A 20,995-nucleotide genomic window follows, 5' to 3' on the forward strand; every position below is an offset into this window, starting at 1 on the left:
GCTCCATGATTACTTTGGAAACACAACGGAACAGAGTTCTAAATAAGGCTTTCACTTGACATGTGGGATGAGTCATTCAGTTTAAAGGAAGGACACTGGACATTTTCCAGGAATTTGAAAATGTGCAATTAATCTCTTAAAGAACGATTAAACCATCAACACAGAATGATTTATACATGGTACTTTCGAGCATTTATGACGTGTCATCTGACCTATAACAGCTTTAATAATTTATTTATTTGTTTGTGTCAGTAAAGAATCAAAATAATATCATCACATGTTGTTCAGAAATATCAATGTTAAATTCTGTAAAACATCTAAACAGTTAAGTGTTACTGTCGTATAAAGAATAATAATAAACAATAAACTTAATAATTATTTAAAAACTTCAGTTAGTTAAGAGAAACTCGATCTGCCCCCCCCCCCCCCCCCTCCTTCCAGTAAATTGCAATGGGTGAATCTCTGTAAGGATATGATGGTTGATACTATACGATTTTAGTTAAATCCAGTAAAGTTTTAACTTATTTCACTAGATTCTAAGTTATTATAATAAGTATCAACGGCACTTTTTTTCACCAGTAAATATTACATGTATATATACAAACATTTTATTCATTGTTTAATGTTTTATTTTTGTGAGGTTCCAATTGATTTATCTTTTTTTTCCCATCATTTGCTGTTGAAAATGCCACTTGCTGGCGTCGGGATCGGTGTTCAAACGTTTGTTATTGAAAAGTTCTGCGGCTGTCGTCGTCGTCGTTGTTTGAGATTAAACGATATGTTACGATTGTAAATAAAGCAATCAGGAATCACTGCAGGTGTCAAAATGATCCGACAACAATAAGGAATTAACAGGTGAGCTTTTATTTTGTTTGTTTATTTTTGATTATGAATACGATGTGTTTTTCATATCGAGAAAATAAAAAGCGCGCCCGTTTTATGTGGCGCTAATTTTGAAATGGTTAAAATTTGTAAATATGACATTTTCTGATTAATTTTATCTTTACAGAAAATTGTAAGTCAATGCAGTTAAAATGATATTGGTCATATACGCAGAAGTTTGAACTTGAAACAGATCCACACCATTGAATTGCTATAATACAAGTAAGGTTTCACAAACAGCTGATAATCATAAAGGTCAAATTCATCACCATCAAATACATTTTTTTTTCATTTTCAATATTAAAACAATTATTAAAATATCTTATATTATTTTTTATGATAATTTATGTAGGACCCATGACAGCAGTAACAGCTTTTGTTGAAGGATGGGACTTTGTGCAAACTTTAGGAGAAGGTGCCTATGGGGAGTAAGTATAAATTATATGATGCTAAGCATCTTTTCTAATTATGAGATCCAGAATATTTACTTCTGGGATAAGATGTGATTTTCAAAAGTAATAAACTCTCTGACTGAGGCAAATGCTAATATGAAACTTGGATTTAAATTAAGTTACAAATCAAAATACTTTTTCTCAATTGAACAACAGTGGTTGAACTATTGAAAGAATAGACTTAATTTCAATAATTTGCAACTTCCACATCAAACATAAATGATTCTAGTTTTTTCTCTGTGAGAATCATCTATTTCTGATGTGTCACAATAAGTAAATTGTTACTGTAGAGTAAAGCTGGCAGTCAATTCAGATACTCAAGAGGCAGTCGCTGTTAAAATCATTAACCTAGAGAAAAATCCTGCAGCAGCTGAGGCTGTTCGAAAAGAAGTAAGTGGAAGCTCGGATAGGCTTGGACTTGACGTTCACATTATGAGGAATGACATTAAGGTGGTATGGGACACTTCCATGTTGTGACTATCGTTTATTGAAATAAACAATGAAATAAAGTCTAATTATATAAGAAGTTCCTTTCCGTTTTTGTCACCTATCAGCGTAGGGCAGTTGGTAAGAGGGTTTTCTACGAACCTGTAAGTTATGAGTTAGAATCCCTCTGGGGCTTTTACTAGTTTTACCTCTCGAAATATTTTTAAAAGCTATTTTTTGGTTAAATTTGGTTGAAAATTCTAAACTAGTGAAAGTGTTTCAATTATAATGTACCGGTACTATTGTACTTTAATCCATATCAATATCGACCGTCACCGATGTCCCATACCACCTTAAATGCGTTAGACAATACAAATTTTACTAAATTTTACTCTTTCACCAACTAATCATACTCAGTCTCATTGACTTGCCTAATATTTAAAGATTTGGAAGGAAAATAATGTACTTTTTTCCATACTTGAACACATGTATATTCACATAAATGTATTTGTTTTCACTTTGAAAGGTCTGTGTACACAAGTTACTCAGTCATGAAACGATCATTAAATTCTATGGATTCCGCAAGGATGGAAAAATTCAGTATCTCTTCCTAGAATATGCTAGTGGTGGTGAATTGTTTGACAGAATAGGTAATTTTTCTCCTGGTCAACACTATCAGTATATAATGAATGGAAATATAAATTTTAAAAATTCTTTCAATTTTTTTTCTGGATTCACTTTTATTGAATTTACTAAGTAATATTAAGGTAGTCCATCCATAACTAACTTGAAGGTGAATTTAACAATTTTGATTGATCTGTACTACATCAAATACATATTTTGAAGCTAATATGTTTTACGGTGCGACCGTTGGGGCGAGCGCAGCATGTGATCAAACAATGAATTATGATAAATCAATAAAAATAATTTTAACAAAGTAAATAAATTTGATTGCAAATTAAAATAAAACATACCTATTTTCAGTAAATTTACATTATTCATAGTTTATAAGATTTGTTATTTATTTATTTATAAGTTGAACATTAGTTCAATCTCAGATACAAAGTTGTTGAATAATAATGATTTTAATATAAATGTTCATTGCACTCTATCTCCTCTTTTAAAGTGATTGTAACGTACGTAAGTTTTTTTCAGTAGACATTTTTCTTTAACTTGCATACAAAATTATCATAGAGCCACCCCCCATGTTAATTTTTTTTTTCAATTTACACATAGAAAATTGACTTATCATGGAGTTGCCCCCCCCCCCCCCTTGGGATTGGGAGCAAGTAATAAATGGATTTGAAAATAAAGAAAGCATTGAACTGCTTAAGAGCTGAAGGATTAGAATTTTCATGCTTGTAAAGATTTTTTGGATGAGGCTGCCATCCACCCACCCCCCCCCTCCACCCCCCCCCCCCCGTACGTTTCTGTTATCGTAATTATAGTGGATAAAATAAATGATAGCATTCATCCAAATGAGTGCAAGTTACAACTGTCTCCTATATCTGAAAAATGTCCTCATTCTTTAGCCTTGCAAGATTTTGAGAGGATTTTCAGCAGATTTACAATAACTTTAGTTAGAGTAATTTCCCCTTATTGTGACGTCAAAGTTGGCTAAGTGACATCTGACTCTTTAAAACTCCCGTGAGAAATAAAAGTACGCGAAGTATACTGTTTTATTTACTTAAAAAGCATGATGGTCTTAAAATTACACATCTTATATGCTTCTCAAAAGTTTTACTTTGATTCTCGCGAGAACGTGAGGTTGGAAACCATTGGTACTATGAATTGTGGGTCAAAATTTACTGACGCCGAAAAAATCTATCGGATCAATGTGTAAGCCTTTGTGACGTCACTCGATTATTTTTGATTGACAGTGTACTAAAGGGAACTTTAGAGGTAGCATTGACTGTATGTCGTATACATTGTTATTGTTTTTATATTGTCTTGCTGATTCTCATGAGAGTGTGAAGTGATAAAAATTGCCATGATTACAGGGAACTACTGGGACGATTAAAACAATGCATTAATGGTCCGATTTACTGACGCCAAAAAAATCCGTTGAATGAATGTGCAACTAGTCCGAATTTTCTATTCACACGCGCCTTGCCGGTAGAGCTCGCTTTGCTCCGGCGCTGTGCGCCGGCGAGCTGTGCTCGCTATTATGAGTCTGACATAAACCAAACTTGGATGTATGTATGTAGTCAATTAAATGAACTTTTTGCACTTAAAACTTTTTTAAAGAGTTGTCTGCCCTTTAAGAAAATTTAAAAAAATCTTTTTCTGAAAATATGTATTGTAAACTATGAATTATTTTAGCAAATTCGAAGACATCGAAAGCTTTTGCAACTTTTTACCAGGAGAAATGTGAGAAAATTACTTGTACTAAATAAATATATTTAAGACTGCATTTTTCCCATAGACTTCAATGTTAACTTCAACATATGATAAATTTATTAAAATTAATTTTTTTTAAAGATTTCAAAGGTGAAACTTTAATATTTAATAAACTCCTTAAAATCACACTATGATTTTAGTGATCAAACTTGCAATCTATTAGATATGAAATATGATAGTTATGGATGGACTACCTTAAGTCGTCATTAAAAATCATTTAAGATATCTATGTTAATACTATAAACCCAACTGTAAATTCTGAAGTTGTGTAGATAAATGTGATGAATACTTCTTAATGGACATGTACATGCATAACTTATACAAATTCATGGGAATCAGACACAATTTGATTTTGTTTATGACAAAACCTTGCCCAATTAAGTCTTTATAAAGTACTTGTTAATGATTCCTACACAAGTATTAACTCTTTGGAAAATATTTTAGAACCAGATGTTGGGATGCCACAACAGGATGCAAACAGATACTTCAAACAACTCATTAATGGTGTGGTAAGTATATTATTGTCTCTGCATGAAAATAAGTTCCAGTAAAGGTACTTGCACACAGTAATTTTTCTGGCTTGACTGGTGTTGTTATGTTCAAATTCTGAAGGTACTTAAACTGCTACAAATCATAAGTAAACATGGTTAATGACACTAGGTAATTATGTACATAATCTATTTTTGTATTTAGGAATATTTGCACACGAAAGGAGTTACCCACAGAGATCTCAAACCAGAAAACCTCCTTCTGGATGATTTTGGCAAGTTGTTAACTTATAAAAGTTACTAAGGGTTTTATCATTTCATTTTAATGCTATGAAAATAGCAAAAATTGATTTTGGCTTTTAAGGAAGGAGTCTTCTTGTTATCAAACATACTTCTTATACATGTAATAAGAAATTCGTGAAATTTTGACACAGTAGAACAGATTGTATAGCCAAATGATTCTATCAGTTTAATCAGATTTGACCTCCTTGTTTTCACATAAAGGTCAGGTCAAGGTCACTACCTTTTTCCTCAACTTAAAGGAGGATAAAAGTAAATGTAGTTCTTTGCAGTTATGTAGACAATTAGTTAAGATATGAAGATTCCATTCTTAAATGAATTGATAGAATATCAGATTGTTTATCAGCTTACATTACTAAATTGGAATAAATATTTAAACTAAAATTGATATTGCTTAGCCCGCATTTCCTATAATTTTCTTAAATTTTGAAGATATTTTGATTATCTTTTTATGCTTTGAATATTAAAATATTTTTGATTTTTACAAATTATGAAGACCTTACTTAAAGATATAAATTGACAGAAAATCTAATGTATTGACCATTTTATAAGAGAGAAAAACTGATTATAGTGATTTTTTCACACAAATCAATGTATAGAATGGACGCTTTAAATAGCTCATAAAAATGTAATTTGAAAGGCAAATCATATTTTAAAAACATATTCTGAAACTCAAGTATCATATTAATAGTTCATAGTAGTTTAAAATCCAACATTAATGTTATTGTTTTTAAAAATGCTTGAACAGACTCATTAATCTACAGCAATTCTGAATTGCGAAACATATGATATTTTCCTATGCCAATATTCCACCAAAAATATAGTCCTTGTAAGATTCTGAACATTGATTACTATTTCTATGCCAAGTTGTATGATAGTAAAAAAGAAAGAAAAAATACTATTTTAATTTCTTTCCATCTTCATTTCACATTACGGTAATCAAATTTACATTTGAAAAGTCGAAAACCAGAAAAGACTCCTTCCTTAAACTTGCTAATAAAATCACCAAAAGACCATGTATCAATTCGTTTTGTAGATAATCTTAAGATCTCAGACTTTGGACTCGCTACTGTGTTTCGATATCAAGGAAATACGCGGCAGTTAGAAAAATGTTGTGGAACAGTCCCTTATATCGCTCCAGAAGTGTTGTCAAGGAAACCGTATGATGCAGAACCAGCTGATATTTGGTCCTGTGCAGTGATATTAGTAGCTCTCTTAGCAGGAGGTATGACAATGGGCTTAGCTTGGTCATTAATAATATAAAGCAAACACATGTTTGTCATGCAAAATGATATTAGATTTCTTAAAAAAATTTGCATTGTGAATTTAGAGGGAAAAAGACACATATTAGTTTGATTTAATTTTGGGAATTTAACTTATTTTGATGACCCCATTTTTAAGAGCTGCCTTGGGATGAGCCAACGTATGGTTGTCAGGAGTACTGTGATTGGAAGGACTGTAAAATCACCAAAACTCCCTGGAACAAAATTGACAATCTGGCATTGTGTAAGTAGATCATCTCTGTCAGAGAATGCACAAATGATCATCAGAGATTCTCTGATACCCTCCCCTATACTCGTAGGTCATTTGTTTATTATACCCCACACAATAAAGATGCAAGGTGTTTAATGTTTTTGACTTGTCCATCTGATTAAAGACTAATTTAAATTATGATTCAATTAATTGTATAACCAGCCCAAAAGTAGGAGTATACAGATGTTATGCTGTGATTTTAACTGAAAATAGCTGAGAAAAAAAGTGGAGAAGTCATTCAAGCATGAAATATGAGTGTTATATGCATGATTTTACTGTTTCTTAAGCATTACTGAGGAAACTGCTGGTAGAGAACAGGTCCAAAAGGTATACCATCAGACAGATCAGGGATCACCAGTGGTTCAACAAAAACTTCAACAGAACAGCCCTAGGTATCTACTCTGCCATTAATAGGCTATTCACGAGTAAAAGGACTGAATACATACATCATATTCAAGTTTTTCAAAAAATACTTTGACAAATCAGGAAATCTTGTTAATATACCGGTAATTGATATACAGAAGTAGACTAGCAGCTGCTTTATGCAATCATTATTTAGCATCTTAAAAATAGCAATAAAATGTTGGGAGAGGTCACAGTCTTGAGTACTTTTTCCTTTGATAACATTGAGATGGTAACATTGAGATGACATTGTTGTAGGTCAGCTAAACCGCCTCCCCTCCTCGCCAACCAGCTCTCCCTCAAGTACGGGTCCCTTCAAACGAATCTGCTCAGGAAATGAACTCTCACCCCCATCTCACTCAAAAGAAAGGTAAATTTACCTAATTGATATTTAATATACCCGGTAATATACTTATAAATACTTGTACACAATTTAGATATAATGCAAAAGATATGAAAGGATGAATTTGCGTCAAAAGTATGTTAGGTGAATTGGATGGCCAATTAATGAAAATGTTGTTTTGTTTAGCTTCACCCACATTTCCTCATCTCAGCCTGAATCCAGACAAAGGCTGGGGTCAGAGGGCGATACCAACTCTCCCCTGGACCCTGTGGACAGACAGTTCTGGTTTTCACAACCTGTACATCCAGATCACATGTTGCTAAGCAGTCAGATCCAGGGAACACCCGGTTCTTCACAGGTCAGACACATCCTATATCAACCACTCAATCTCGTAATGATTCGTATTGTATATTTAGGGATCAACTTCAATTCATTTTAGAACTTTCCTGTTGTGCAGTATAAACCTGCCTTTAAGTATGTCTTTCATAAAAATCTGGTGTTTTTTTATTTAAATTTTTAGATTTGTACACTCTATGAACTACTGAAGATATTAAGTGATTTTATTTTTTTTTTTATTCAGAATCCATGGCAGAAGTTGGTGCGCAGGATGACAAGATTTTTTGTTAAACCTGATAAAGATGAAACAAAGGAAGAATTGGAAAAAGTGTTTGATCTTCTAGGATACAGATGGAAATTCAATTCTCCAGGAATGGTATGTTGCAAAAAGTCAAAGGATTGTACAATATTCAGAAGATATTTTGTTCGAAATGCTATATGTATAAATTGAAACTTGTTGTAAATACCGGTATTACATGTATAACTTAACTGAACTAAAATAAATCATGTTTGTTCTAAAGTACCTGTATATTTTGTGAGTTAGAATTCATTCTTGTTGTTACACATTTGTACTTAAACAATATATTTTAAGGTTACCATAACAACTAAGGACAGGAGGAATATTCCTTTGGTATTCAAGGCCTGCTTTTTGGACATGGGTGAAAATCTGCTGCTAGATTTCAGGTTATCAAAGGTAAGGGCAAAGTTCTTTCAGAGATCTTTTATTACATCTGTCTGTCATATTTAAAACTGTACTCTAAATCAAGAACATGGATAAGTATTATTTGCTATGTGATTAAAAATATAATTTGCTATACTTGTGCTTATATTGTTTAAACATCAAAGTATTGTGAAATTTCTGGTTGCCATAAGTGCCCTTCCAAGAACAATACATATTATAAAGAAAGCCATATTGGTGTTGGCTAATGTTGTGTGACTTAAGATGCAGATCAGCATGTATCTCTATGTATGATTGATATCTATATATATATATTGTTTGTTTTTGCAGGGTGATGGTCTGGAGTTTAAAAGACATTATACCAAGATAAAGAAACAAATGAAAGCTGTTGTTAGCAAGGTGCCCCCAACTTGGCCTCTTGTACCGTCCCAAGTCTCATAACTCTGATGTGCCATTTTTTCGTTTTATCTTCCTCTCGCATACCATTAATACATGTATATCAAAGTCATCTATCAGTTGTTCAATGTTAATGAATTAAAGCCATTTATAGTCATATAAGCTTTGATAGTTTTTGATTTTCTTTAGATTATATCTGATGTAGTTATGCTCATGACCTAGCTCATTTTTAACCATGTTTTCCATTGAAAAATCCGGTTGTTGAAATGGTGAAAATGGCAGGCAGATGGGTGACTGCCAAAAGGGTACCTTCATTGTAAGGATAACGCCTCCTACAGTTTATAAGATAGGAAGTTGATCTTTTGCAGATCAATTGTACATATATCAGAGGTGTGCATATTGCAAGGATTTGATTTCTGATGTCATGAAAAAATAACAGCTTTTGAACTTAGTCATTTTTTGGCAAAATATTGCATATAGGGTACCCTCATTGTAGAGATAACTCCTACAGTTTTTATGATAGTAAGTTTTTCTTTTGCAGATCAATTGTACATATATCAGAAGTGTGCATATTGCTAGGATTTTGATTTCTGATAATTTGTGAAAAAAATACCAGCTTTTGAACTCGAGTCATTTTTTGGCAAAATATTGCATATGGGTACTTCATTTTTTGGATATGTCAGGTAGTGTATATCAATTCAGGGTTGACATGGATTATGGATACAATTTTCATAAAAGAAAACCCGGTTTGCCGTCACATTGACATCTTTTCACTTGTTCATTTTGCTCCAATGAAACTTTTTGGGGGGTGGGGGCATATTGGAGCTCCATATCTTTCCGTCAGTCTGGAACATTTTTCTCTTCCATTTGCCCAAGCATGGCTTATACTGTTTTCTAATTTCTAGGTCAACGGTTAAGATCCTAGTAGAACTAATCGTAGAATCCTTATTGACCATATATTGCCTTTTCGCCTAATTTGACTCATACAGGTACTTCAGCCACAAAGCGTCATTTGGTGATGGCTGTGCATTAAAGATCAAGGTTATCACAGATATATATTAAAAAATTTATGTTTAGACTATATTTTTTTCCCCTTTGCCTAATCTTCCTCAGAACTTACTGAAAGACAACCTGAGGTCACTGCCCTGCCATGACTACAGGTAACCTGTAGTCAGGGGTGGGTAATGACCTTAAAAAGCAAGTATCTAGGTCAAAACTTTAAAGCCATAGCAGACATCTTTTTTAAAAAAAAATATTTATTTTACAACTATTGATAAACAAGTTCCACAACTTATATTAACATTTTTCGTTGGCACCGATGTTAGCCCGATTGGGAGGAAGCCAGAGTACCCAGAGAAAATCCATGTGTCCAAGCGGTCAACCGCCATACCCTTTCACATACAACTTCAATTGTTTCAGTATCATAATTATACCCCCTGCAAACAAAGTTTGGGGGGGTATATAGGAATCACCTTGTCCGTCCGTCCGTCTGTCTGTCTGTGCAATCGTGTCCGGTCCATATCTTTCTTATGGAGAAACATTGGAAGTTCTTACTTCACACAGATTGCTTATGACCTAAGGGTGTGTCATGACCTTGACCCAAGGTCATTCCGGCAAGGTCAAGGGCAGAAAAAGTGCAAAATTCGTGTCCGGTCCATATCTTTCTTATCGAGAAACATAGGAAGTTCTTACTTCACACAAAGATTGCTTATGACCTAAGGGTGTGTCATGACCTTGACCCAAGGTCATTAGGGCAAGATCAAAGTCACTGGCAGAAAAAGTGCAAAATTCGTGTCTGGTTCATATCTTTCTTATGGGGAAACAATGGAAATTCTCACTTCACACACTGATTGCTTATGACCTAAGGGTGCGTCATGACCTTGACCCAAGGTCATTTTAAGATACAACTCTATTTTGGGAGTAGAAAGCTCCACCTTACTAATACCAATATGAGGCATTCAATTTTGAATTTATGATGGTTGACAAAGCAAAAGAAAGCGAAGCACAAAATTAAATGCTTATAATCAGCAAAATAAATTTCGTCTTCATTTCTGGAGCACATTCAGATACATTCAAATCAAGTTTTTGGGGTTTACTTGTGCATGCATGCGACTTCATAAGCAGTCTTTTTATCTACTAGTATTTGCCGCTACATTTTTTTTGTCCATGATAACTCTATTGATTTCGTAACATACACTCCATTACATTTTATCAATGTCTATTTTAAATTGTAGAATTGCTGAAAATTATATAAATATATGCAATAATTACAAGGTGATCAAATACTGTCAAGTGTAACCAAATCTATCGTAAAGGCTAAAGCCTTTGGATTTTATTGGAATTGATCACCTCCCACTCTATTAGATCATCTCATATTAAATATCCAAAGATAGATTCCTAATTCCCAAAATAAATGCTCAGCTGCCACCAATGAATGGCATCAATAAAATAGTGCACTGTAAAATCAAGCCATTTAATGGGTATACTACCCACTGTATGCAACTTTCAACACTCCTCCTCACTTTAAACTACACAACATGTGGAAATTACTTTGTTACCATATAGGCAAGGTTAATTCAGTTTCTATTCAATTAACAGCCACACAGTACATAAAAAATCATCTATAAAGAAGAAATTAAGAAATATTTCTAGAAACATGACTAGAAAACAAATATTTATTAAAACAATAGAATGCTACAATTATCACTTCTACCAGTAATTCGTCATTTGGTCTGACTCATGATAATTTGAAGTAACGTGAGAAAAGGAAAGTCAACAAGATAATGCTATTATATTGCAAAATGTACAAAAACCAATAAAACTGTAGAACAAGTGTAACTTAGTAACTGCAAAATTTCTGATGGCACAACAGTAATGAAGAACACAACACATTCGCCTCTCTGATATCGTAATGCAACACATAATTCCTCTGCACAACACTTCTCTCTTCAAAATTCCTGGGACTGAGATGATTTTTTTCCAACTGATCCAGTTTTCTTGGGCAGAAGAACAGCCTGGATGTTGGGCAGTACACCACCTTGGGCGATCGTGACCCCCGAGAGGAGTTTGTTCAGCTCCTCGTCGTTACGGATGGCTAGCTGGAGGTGGCGGGGGATGATCCTGGTCTTCTTATTGTCTCTGGCTGCATTTCCTGCCAACTCCAAAACTTCTGCTGCCAGGTATTCTAATACGGCTGCTAAGTATACAGGGGCACCTGCACCAACTCGTTCAGCATAGTTCCCTGAAAAAAAATGATATCTTCCTCATTCCTAAATTCATTCATTTTGTATATACATGTATTTACAAATGTTTCTTTATATGAACCCATAATAAAGCGAACTTTCATTTCTATATGAACTTTTTCACGACGTCACAATGATCATTGCACACACTTATCGCTTGTATTACCGAAAACATAAAATCTTTGCTAAGTAGAACAATTCTAAACAATTCGCCTCTTTCAAATGTAACTATAAGTAATAAACAGCACTGTTGAAAAGTTCACCGGGAAATGAATTTGGCTGGTATGTGATCAAATCTTCTGGAAAGCCCTCAGTCTTCACAAAATTTGATCACGTGACCAAACAAGTTCATATACATGTGAACCTTTTCACTTGCTGTTCATTTCTAAAATGTTATGTCATATCTAAAAAAAAACCTCCAAAATTTATTCATTTCTATCAACTCCATAACTTTAAAATGCTTGATGTTCTGATGTTCAAAACCTTATAGGTAGGTAGTGACGTTTTAGTTGTCAAGACAATGTGTTGTTTTTTAATTCATTAATGAACTGATGAATTTGCTTAATTTTTAAAACTAATACCTTTCCTAAGAAGTCTGTGAATTCTTCCAACTGGGAATTGCAGTCCTGCCCTAGAAGAACGGCTCTTTGCCTTTGATTTTGTTTTTCCTCCTTTTCCACGGCCTGACATGACTTATTCTGTCAATTTATTGCGTCCTTATGCTTCTACTCCCACTACTACAATGGCGCCAAATATAACCTCAGTGCCCGTGCAGCGAATCGAAAGTAAAAGTAAGTTACGTATCATCTCGCGAGAGGTATCATGGTTGCCAGCAGTCCACTTGCATCAGATTGAAACCGGTAAATAAGTAATTTCCAGCGAAATGGAGATGTCTGAGACACAAATTCACATTCTGGTGAATGCTTTAATGTCAGCATGTGGCTTTGTTGTCTGTTACAACATCATTCCGAAGTTTAAAACGATGTTTATCAATGCCCACCTGTCTGGGATCGACATGAGCAAACGGGACAAGAGAAAAATGTGAGTCTTAGCCTGTGCTATGTTGTGAACCAAGCAAATTGCATTTGTTGCCTTTGTTATGTAAAGGTATCTTTTTTATTTGCCATTTTTCTTTCATTGATGTCTCTCTTTTAAGTCCGGAATCTCAAGGGATGATTTGTGGAGCCATTTTCCTTGTGATTATGTTTTTGTTCATCCCTGTACCATTTTACAAACACATCTTGACAGACAACTCAGAAAAGTCGTTCCCACATCATGAGGTTTGTAGGTCTTTTTTTGTGCACAAAATAGTGTTTTTACGAGTTGCATTTTGATTTACGTTCAGCTATAACACATAAACGTGCCATGCATGCTCTTATAATAGCCATACTGTATACTCTGTCCTAAAATATTTATGCTGCACATTTTCTTAAATTATTTGATATATATGAATGCCTAAGGGTTCAAATGATGTAAATATATGAAAAAAATCCCAAGATTTCTCCTTTGAAACACAGCAAAAATAAGAAGTCAACTGGGATTTTGCCTTGCAGTAGACATGTAAATACCGGAATGAAAACGTTGAGAAATTGCGCGAGATATTCCAAATGAATTCTGATGGAGGAAAGATGTCAAAATTTTCCATTATAAAGCTCAGTAAAAAATTTATTTTCATCCTGTGAATTTTTTCGAGTGAAAAATGATATTGTGTCAATGGAGATATTTATATCTTGGATATTTTCCCTTTCATTGATTTCAGTTGCACTTTTTTTACAGATATGTGTATATTTATTAAAAATTGTCTAATTGTCAAATGTGCTACATAAATATCTTGGAACAGACTATTGCTAGTGTGTTAACCCTTTAACTCAGTCAGTAGAACATTGGATTTTTCAAATGAAGGGTCTCAAATTTGAGCCAGTCTGATAAAAATCATAGGGTTAAATAATATTTTTGATCCGATGTGACAGTTTGGTGGTGCTACACTAAGTACCGGTAGAGACATGAGATTGTGGGAGCGGATCAAAGATTGGAGTTACTACCCTTATTCTAATGCAATAAAAATTACTTACATTTTTTTTTATCTTTCCAGTATATAGAATACATTGCTGCTCTATTGTCCATATGTTGTATGATATTTTTGGGATTTGCTGATGATGTCTTGGAGTTGAAGTGGCGACACAAACTGTTTTTACCAACAATGGCCTCTTTACCATTGCTGATGGTTTATTTTGTGAACTTTGATTCCACAGTCATTATAGTTCCTAAACCTCTGCGGTTTTACTTTGGTCATGATGTAAATTTAGGTGAGAATGCCCAGTATTGGATTATTTTATTCCATAGAGCTTAGTGCACATCTATTGTTTTATTTTGATTTAATTGAGTTTAATATAAAAACTTGTCAGTAATACTTGTATCTTTGCTTCACAGGGATTTTATATTACGTCTACATGGGAATGCTGGCTGTGTTTTGCACCAATGCCATTAACATTTTATCTGGTGTAAATGGATTGGAAACTGGACAATCCCTCATTATTGCACTGTCTGTACTTATTTTCAACTTTATGGAATTGAATGGTAATTGACATAATTGCCTTGAGTTTTTGATGATGCTTTCATCAACAAAATCATAAATGTGTGACTTCAGTAATGCTTCATTTGTATAGGAATGAGAATGGTATCTACTTGGTATATAAATATATACATGTTATTATCTTCCAGGATGCTGCAGAGAAGCACATGTGTTCAGCATTTATTTTATTTTGCCTTATACTGCAGTGTGCTTGGCCATTTTTATTCACAACTGGTAAATATATATATGTTTTGTAAAAGTGTTGAAGTCTTCATAATTTTGTAAAGATCAGACTGTCTGATTTAATTCCTCTTGTTTAATTTAAGGTACCCTGCAGATGTTTTTGTTGGAGATACATTCTGCTATTTCTCAGGAATGACTTTTGCTGTGGTGGCAATTTTAGGGCATTTTAGCAAAACCATGTTGCTGTTTTTCATACCTCAAGTCTTCAATTTCATATACTCGGTACCCCAGCTGTTCAGAATGGTACCATGTCCAAGACACAGGTTACCAAAGTAAGATTCAATATTGAATTTATTATTCAAAAATATTGATGTTTTTAGAACACAAATCAAAACTGGTTAATAGTAGACAAACAGTCTGTATTGATTATGCATGTCTTGTATGCATCAACTCACTGCTATTCTTCCTTAGGAATATTGTAATTCATATTTAAAATGAACAGTAAGTGTTTTCTCAAACAAAGATGTTTTTCTTTTAAATGTAAAGCATTTTAAAGTACATTTATGGCATAAATGGCTGATACATTTTAAAGAACAACAGTTAAGTAAGATTTGTTATACATGTAGTAATGTTCATTGCAAAATAGATTGTCTTCACAGTTATAGAGTTGTCTTTCCTTTTGTGTCAGGTATGATCCAAAGAGTGACAAAGTAGAGATGAGTAAAACAACGTTTAAGTACAGGAATTTAAATATTTTTGGGAAGCTGTCCGTGACTGTGTTCAGGATGCTGTATCTTCTGGAGGTGAAGGAGGGGGTGGGAGAGGACAACCAGTACATGGAGTGTAATAACATGACACTCATTAACCTGGTGCTGAAATTCTGTGGACCACTGCACGAAAAAACTCTAGTCACACTTTTATTAACATTTCAGGTAAATCTTTTTTTTTTAATCATGTAGACTTGATAAAGAATTGAAAGGTTTGAAACCTGAACCACAAGGCTTGAAAAACTTAATAAATTGAGCTATTTTGATCAGTAATTAAAACAGAACATTATGTTGTAGATTTCTTTGCTTGTATGCCATATGTTTATAAATTATGGTAATGTAAGGATTATAAAGGAAGGAGTGGAATGATTTTTTTTTTTTATCAATTATTGAATTGGATCATCTTTGTGAGCCAGTGATTTTTGTACACACCGATCATCAACCCTGGCTTGCAAAGATGATACTGTATTGAACTGGTATTATTAAAAGTTCCATCAATAATCCTACTTTTATTTTCTTTGTAGATTTTATGCAGTTTTCTTGCTTTTGGAATAAGGTACCAACTTTCCAAAGTGTTTTACGATTATTGAAATCCAAGTAAGATCAAACGAAAGCCAGCTTAGAATTGCATTAAAAATGAGTTTTAAATGTTGATTTGCCAAAGTCGAGTTTACCTATATTCTGGACATATAAAAATTATGGGATTTACTCTGCTTTTAAATTTTGTCTCTATATCAGGTGTGTTAAAACATTATGAAGACGATGTCATTGAAGTAATATAATACATTTCATAAATCAATATATGCTCATCTACATTAATCATGCAGTGAAATCTAGATTACTTTATTACCATTTCTATCAAACATAAGTATTGATTTTTTATACATACATGTACGTCGTAATATTTTAGAAAAATTAAGGAAAACTCATTTATCATTCTTTTATTTTTGTTGACCATCTTAGTTCTTTGTCACACCATAAAATGATGTAACATTTCATATTTTGTTGTTCTAAAAAGTCTACTTTTATTCATGGTACTGTTTGTATAATTTAAACATGCATATAGAAAAAGTTTTTCTCTCAATTTGATAAACTTTACTACTGTTAAATCATATTTCATCTGAAAAATAAAGAAAGATGTACATTTCTATATTACATGCATTTTAAGAAGGCAACATGACTTTGTTAATGATATGTAACAATCCTCTAATGATTGATTATATTTTAATCAATTGATACAAATAATGCTTTTGCCAAATATTATGAAAAACTCATTCATTTTAACAACTTCACTAGCAAAGGGTTTCAGTCCACTCCTTTGAGAACCATAATATGTAATAGGGGGGGGGGGGCAAAGAGGACCAAAAATTCTTGGCTTGTGAAGGTGATATCATAAATGCATAGATTTAAACCAACAGACTTTTTTTTTTTGGGACAATCCATATTGTGTACATTTTTCTTTCTATGTAAAGATAATTTCCTGTACAGAAACTTTTATACTAATAGAAAGAAAGAAATATTTTTAACGGCAGGTGCCTTTGTTAACAAAAGTTTTCTTTACGTTTTATGTACATGTAACTATGACATTTTCAAAACAATTCCAACATTTTTTACAAACTTATAGGATTTTTCTTACAAACCTTATGTTATATGTTTATTATATTTTGATTGCGAAAGTATTTTTCTAAACTAAGGTATAGTTTTTACAATTAAAGGGAATATTTGCAAGTATGTTAGCAAATCACAGATTGTGTTTCACTGTAGGAATAACATGGAAGCCGAATTTGTTTTAATAAGCGAAATGAATGTTTATAGAAATTTTGTAAGCACTTGGAGTTGTTTGTATAATATACTAGTCAATACAATTTATAAATCGAATTTATAAGGTTAAATTTCTTTTGTGTTTATTTTTCTTTAATTAAAGTTTTGTGCATGCAGCTTCGTTAAAGGCATGGGAATTGAAAATGTAAATTGATATGTATAATAAGTTTTAAATTTATAGAGAACTGAGTTGGACAGACAAATAAAATAATCACATAAATTTGATGGGTCTAAAATCCAGCGTCTGTGAATGGATGGACAGAAGCTAGTCTGTGTGCAGCTGTTAATTTGTTTAGTCTATCTGATGTTTTATGAGATGAATTGGTCATTGATTCGTCTCAATTGATTCTGAATGGATGAAATGTAAATAATGATAACAAAACGGTGCCTGTATTTGCTAAGATTCTCGACAGTTCTTGTCACGTCATGTTATATATATTACATGTACGTAGATTTGCGTTGTGCCTTGGTTCGACTTTAATGCTTATAGTCTGCTTATTACCTGAAAGAATTTACGATGTTTTTCCCTTAAAACGTACATTTAACATTTATAATTGTCATATATAAAGAACCAGATGTTGCAGAGCACCAACAAAATGTTTATAAATGTTACAGTAAAGACATCAACTCGCGAGTAAAATGTTTATGGGTATCTAGTATTTTTCACTGATCTGAATGATTCCGGTTTATGTTTGGAAAAGAGTCGCTACTGGAGCATCTCTTTAGTAGATAGTCTTCACATGGTGTGAATTACTTTAAAGATTTTCTAAATAACAATTCTGTTGCCCTAGATCTGACCACAGCTGACTTTATCAACCAATCAATCTGTTTGCCAGTATCTATTGAAGTTCCCTCTATTTTCAATTAGCAATAACAATTTATATTAGATTTTCCCCAATATATTTTGAAATGTTATCGAAATGACATGAACTTATGAAAATTAGGTTGTATTACAGTGTATATATTCCACCTTAATTCGAGTTCCAAGAGGTCGTTAAAACATCATCATTACGACATATTCCCAAAGCAAGCCAGTTCAGCTCGTGATAAAATTGTGTTTGGTCGCGAAAGTAAGTAGCCGCGAACATGTAAGTTGTAAATTGCAAGGTAACGTCGTTGTGAGTTAAATGTAAAATATTCTAAGATGATTTTGTTCGCGGGAATGCTGGAATAATCCGCTTGTTGCATAGACAATGTCGAACTTGAAATTATGAATCTTTTGGGCTTTGGATTGCTTGCTGCAATCAGAGAGGACAATCAAATTGTTAACAGAAGTGTCCAAAAGAGCTATCAGTAGTTTCTACTTTAATATCATTGGGACGAAGTATCGATATATAATTATCGACAGAATTAGAGATAACGATGTCGGAACAATACAGCCCGCTGTGAAGCTTATTTAGAGAGGAAATGTTACCTAACGCATACAACGTACTCCCGGGCAAGAATGTCGATCTGTGCTATATAATTGTACCGTTCTCTTCATCAAGGTCCTCACTGTGTACACGTATATATCTATCAGAATCAGATATACTCCATCAACAAGCAATAACTGGTGCAGCCGGTGCCCGTTCTTGCTGTGAAGGCTGCGTTGTTGAACGTCGCGGCCGCTGGATCTAGAGCCCGTTAAACATCGGCACCTAATTACCTGAAGCACGAACGGTGCTCATGTTGATATGTGTTCATCTTCCTCATCTCTCCCGCTATATGTCAGTCGCAAAGAAAATGAAGAAAACGCATTTCTTACCGAGTTACTGACATATGTCTGACATATCCAGTTATTCATATGTACGAGTTCCCAATGCTTTGGCGCTAAAAGTTTTAGTCGAAGTTCAAAATGTATGTGCATTCTATCAGAATATTTATTTTATCGAAATTTTGATTTATAGATCGAAATTGGTTGAATCATAAGTGCAAGTTCACCAATCCTGCTCGTTTGATAAAACTCACACACAGTGGCCAAGATCGAGCTAGGCAATAAAAAGTAGTGGTTTATCAGGTTGTACATGTATTAGAAGTAACCCATTGAACTCACCTGTTGCAATCCGGGATCTTGCTGCGTTTTTAATTAGTTTTTCGAATAAATTTTATTAGGAGCTGAGAGAGAGAGAGAGAGAGAGAGAGAGAGAGAGAGAGAGAGAGAATATCAGATTATCAAAACTGAAAAACATGGAAACAGACTGATACCATGAGGTTGAGATCTTTTTGTTGAACACTCGATTTGAGTTGTGTCCACAAGTTAAAGTATTGGTTTCTTTTGTATGATGATCACCACAGTAATTACATTTAGACGAATATCAGTTAAAGATGGAATGCAACAATATTTTGAAACTTTTGTTCAAAATAACAATTCAATCAACTTTTGCTATATAGAAGTGTTTCATCTATAACAATTTCGCTGACAAATGGTCTGTATTGTTAAAGCGCGAGATGGCGATGAACAAGTCAAAAGTGCGAGGAGAATTGCAACTTTCAACAAATTAATTTATGTTCAAATAATTCAAATTTCAATGGTTAGTACTATTTTGTCGTGTAACTCAGAGTAAGTTGAAAAGAGTTCTCCAATTACAATGTAGAATCATGCACTCTTTGTGATTTTATATCTTGTAAAATAATTGTGAATTGGTCAAACAAACTGTATGTTTTTGTTAAACCAGTTTATTTTACAACCTCCTAAAAAGTATGAGATAAGACAAAGTACACATTTTATTGGACTTCATTTATTTTACAACGATTGACAAACAAGCTCTACAACTAATATTAATGTTTGTCGTTGGCACGGATGTTAGCGCGATAGGGTCATTGATGTGGGAGGAAGCAGGAGTGCCCAGAGAAAACCCACGTGTCCAAGCGGGCGACCGCCGTGCCCTCTCACGTACAACCACTGCTGATCACGGGGATCGAGCTGTGTTGCAGCGGGGAGAAGCGAGTGCATTGTCCACTACGCTACTTGAAAACCATTTTAATATACTATAACATTAACACATATTACCACATCTTATTACTTGAGGTACATGTATTTGAATACAAGTAAACGTCACTTTTGATTTGAAAATTGCTAACCAATGCATTTTACGCTTCAACGAATGCGTACGCTTGTAATTATAGGCGGACAATTTGATTGAAACTGGAAGGTATCTGATCCGAGTCTTTACCGGTAATCTCGGAATAGTTTTACATATCATAAACCGCCTTCACTTGATCGCCAAACCTCGTGGACGATCTGGCTTCCATAGGAGCGCAAACAAACCCGGATTGTCTAGATCTGTTGTAAATGATTACTTTACTACCTTTACATATCACGAAAGCTCGGCCCTTTGGCGATTCTTCTGCAAGATTTCATGCTTTTAACCCCCCCCCCCCCCCCCCCACACACACAACCCCCAGTAAGTTTGGTTGGTTCTTGCCAGTAGGATCTCTAATTGAATCTGTACCAATTATTCAACTTTTTTTTTTTTTTGGTTTGTTTGTTTTTTTTCGGGGGGGGGGGGGGGGAGGGGTCATATTTGTATTCTTACATTTTTTGTTTGATGATCCAGCATGTGTCACAATGTAGTTAATGTATCAGACAAAACCGACGTCTTTATTTTGGATTAGCCCTCTTCCATGTACCGAAAAAATTTAAGTGTAATAATTGTACTCGGTTATGTAAAAGATAATGGTTTTTATTTCATATTTATGATACTAGTATTCCTGTATTTGGTTCAGTGTATAGTACTCTTTAGCGACAACCGAGATAATTTATGTTAACAACTATTTTAAATATCTTTTAACAA

At 33.7% G+C, this 20,995-nt stretch overlaps 3 protein-coding genes across 3 annotated transcripts; 2 read left to right on the forward strand and 1 right to left on the reverse strand.

Annotated features, from left to right (window-relative positions):
* The first annotated feature begins 696 nt into the window (after positions 1-696).
* On the forward strand, positions 697-8,799 carry LOC105344353 (serine/threonine-protein kinase Chk1). Its single transcript, XM_011452114.4, has 15 exons — positions 697-855; positions 1,010-1,104; positions 1,235-1,310; positions 1,625-1,724; positions 2,287-2,410; positions 4,605-4,669; positions 4,854-4,923; positions 5,985-6,173; positions 6,350-6,454; positions 6,769-6,873; positions 7,142-7,253; positions 7,413-7,584; positions 7,807-7,938; positions 8,155-8,256; positions 8,572-8,799. Exons 3-15 carry the CDS (start codon positions 1,240-1,242, stop codon positions 8,680-8,682), a joined length of 1,458 nt encoding a protein of 485 aa, XP_011450416.2. The 5' UTR covers positions 697-855; positions 1,010-1,104; positions 1,235-1,239; the 3' UTR covers positions 8,683-8,799.
* Positions 8,800-11,298: 2,499 nt separating this feature from the next.
* On the reverse strand, positions 11,299-12,654 carry LOC105344354 (histone H2A). The gene is made up of 2 exons (XM_011452115.4): positions 12,461-12,654; positions 11,299-11,878 (listed from the first exon to the last, which is right to left on the reverse strand). Exons 1-2 carry the CDS (start codon positions 12,567-12,569, stop codon positions 11,586-11,588), a joined length of 402 nt encoding a protein of 133 aa, XP_011450417.1. The 5' UTR covers positions 12,570-12,654; the 3' UTR covers positions 11,299-11,585.
* A 97-nt stretch (positions 12,655-12,751) lies between these two features.
* On the forward strand, positions 12,752-17,407 carry LOC105344357 (UDP-N-acetylglucosamine--dolichyl-phosphate N-acetylglucosaminephosphotransferase). Its single transcript, XM_011452116.4, has 8 exons — positions 12,752-12,920; positions 13,036-13,159; positions 13,972-14,185; positions 14,310-14,456; positions 14,601-14,685; positions 14,778-14,966; positions 15,323-15,566; positions 15,926-17,407. Exons 1-8 carry the CDS (start codon positions 12,763-12,765, stop codon positions 15,989-15,991), a joined length of 1,227 nt encoding a protein of 408 aa, XP_011450418.3. The 5' UTR covers positions 12,752-12,762; the 3' UTR covers positions 15,992-17,407.
* Positions 17,408-20,995: the final 3,588 nt, after the last annotated feature.

Source organism: Magallana gigas, chromosome 2 (assembly GCF_963853765.1).
Source record: "Magallana gigas chromosome 2, xbMagGiga1.1, whole genome shotgun sequence".
Lineage (NCBI taxonomy): Eukaryota > Metazoa > Mollusca > Bivalvia > Ostreida > Ostreidae > Magallana > Magallana gigas.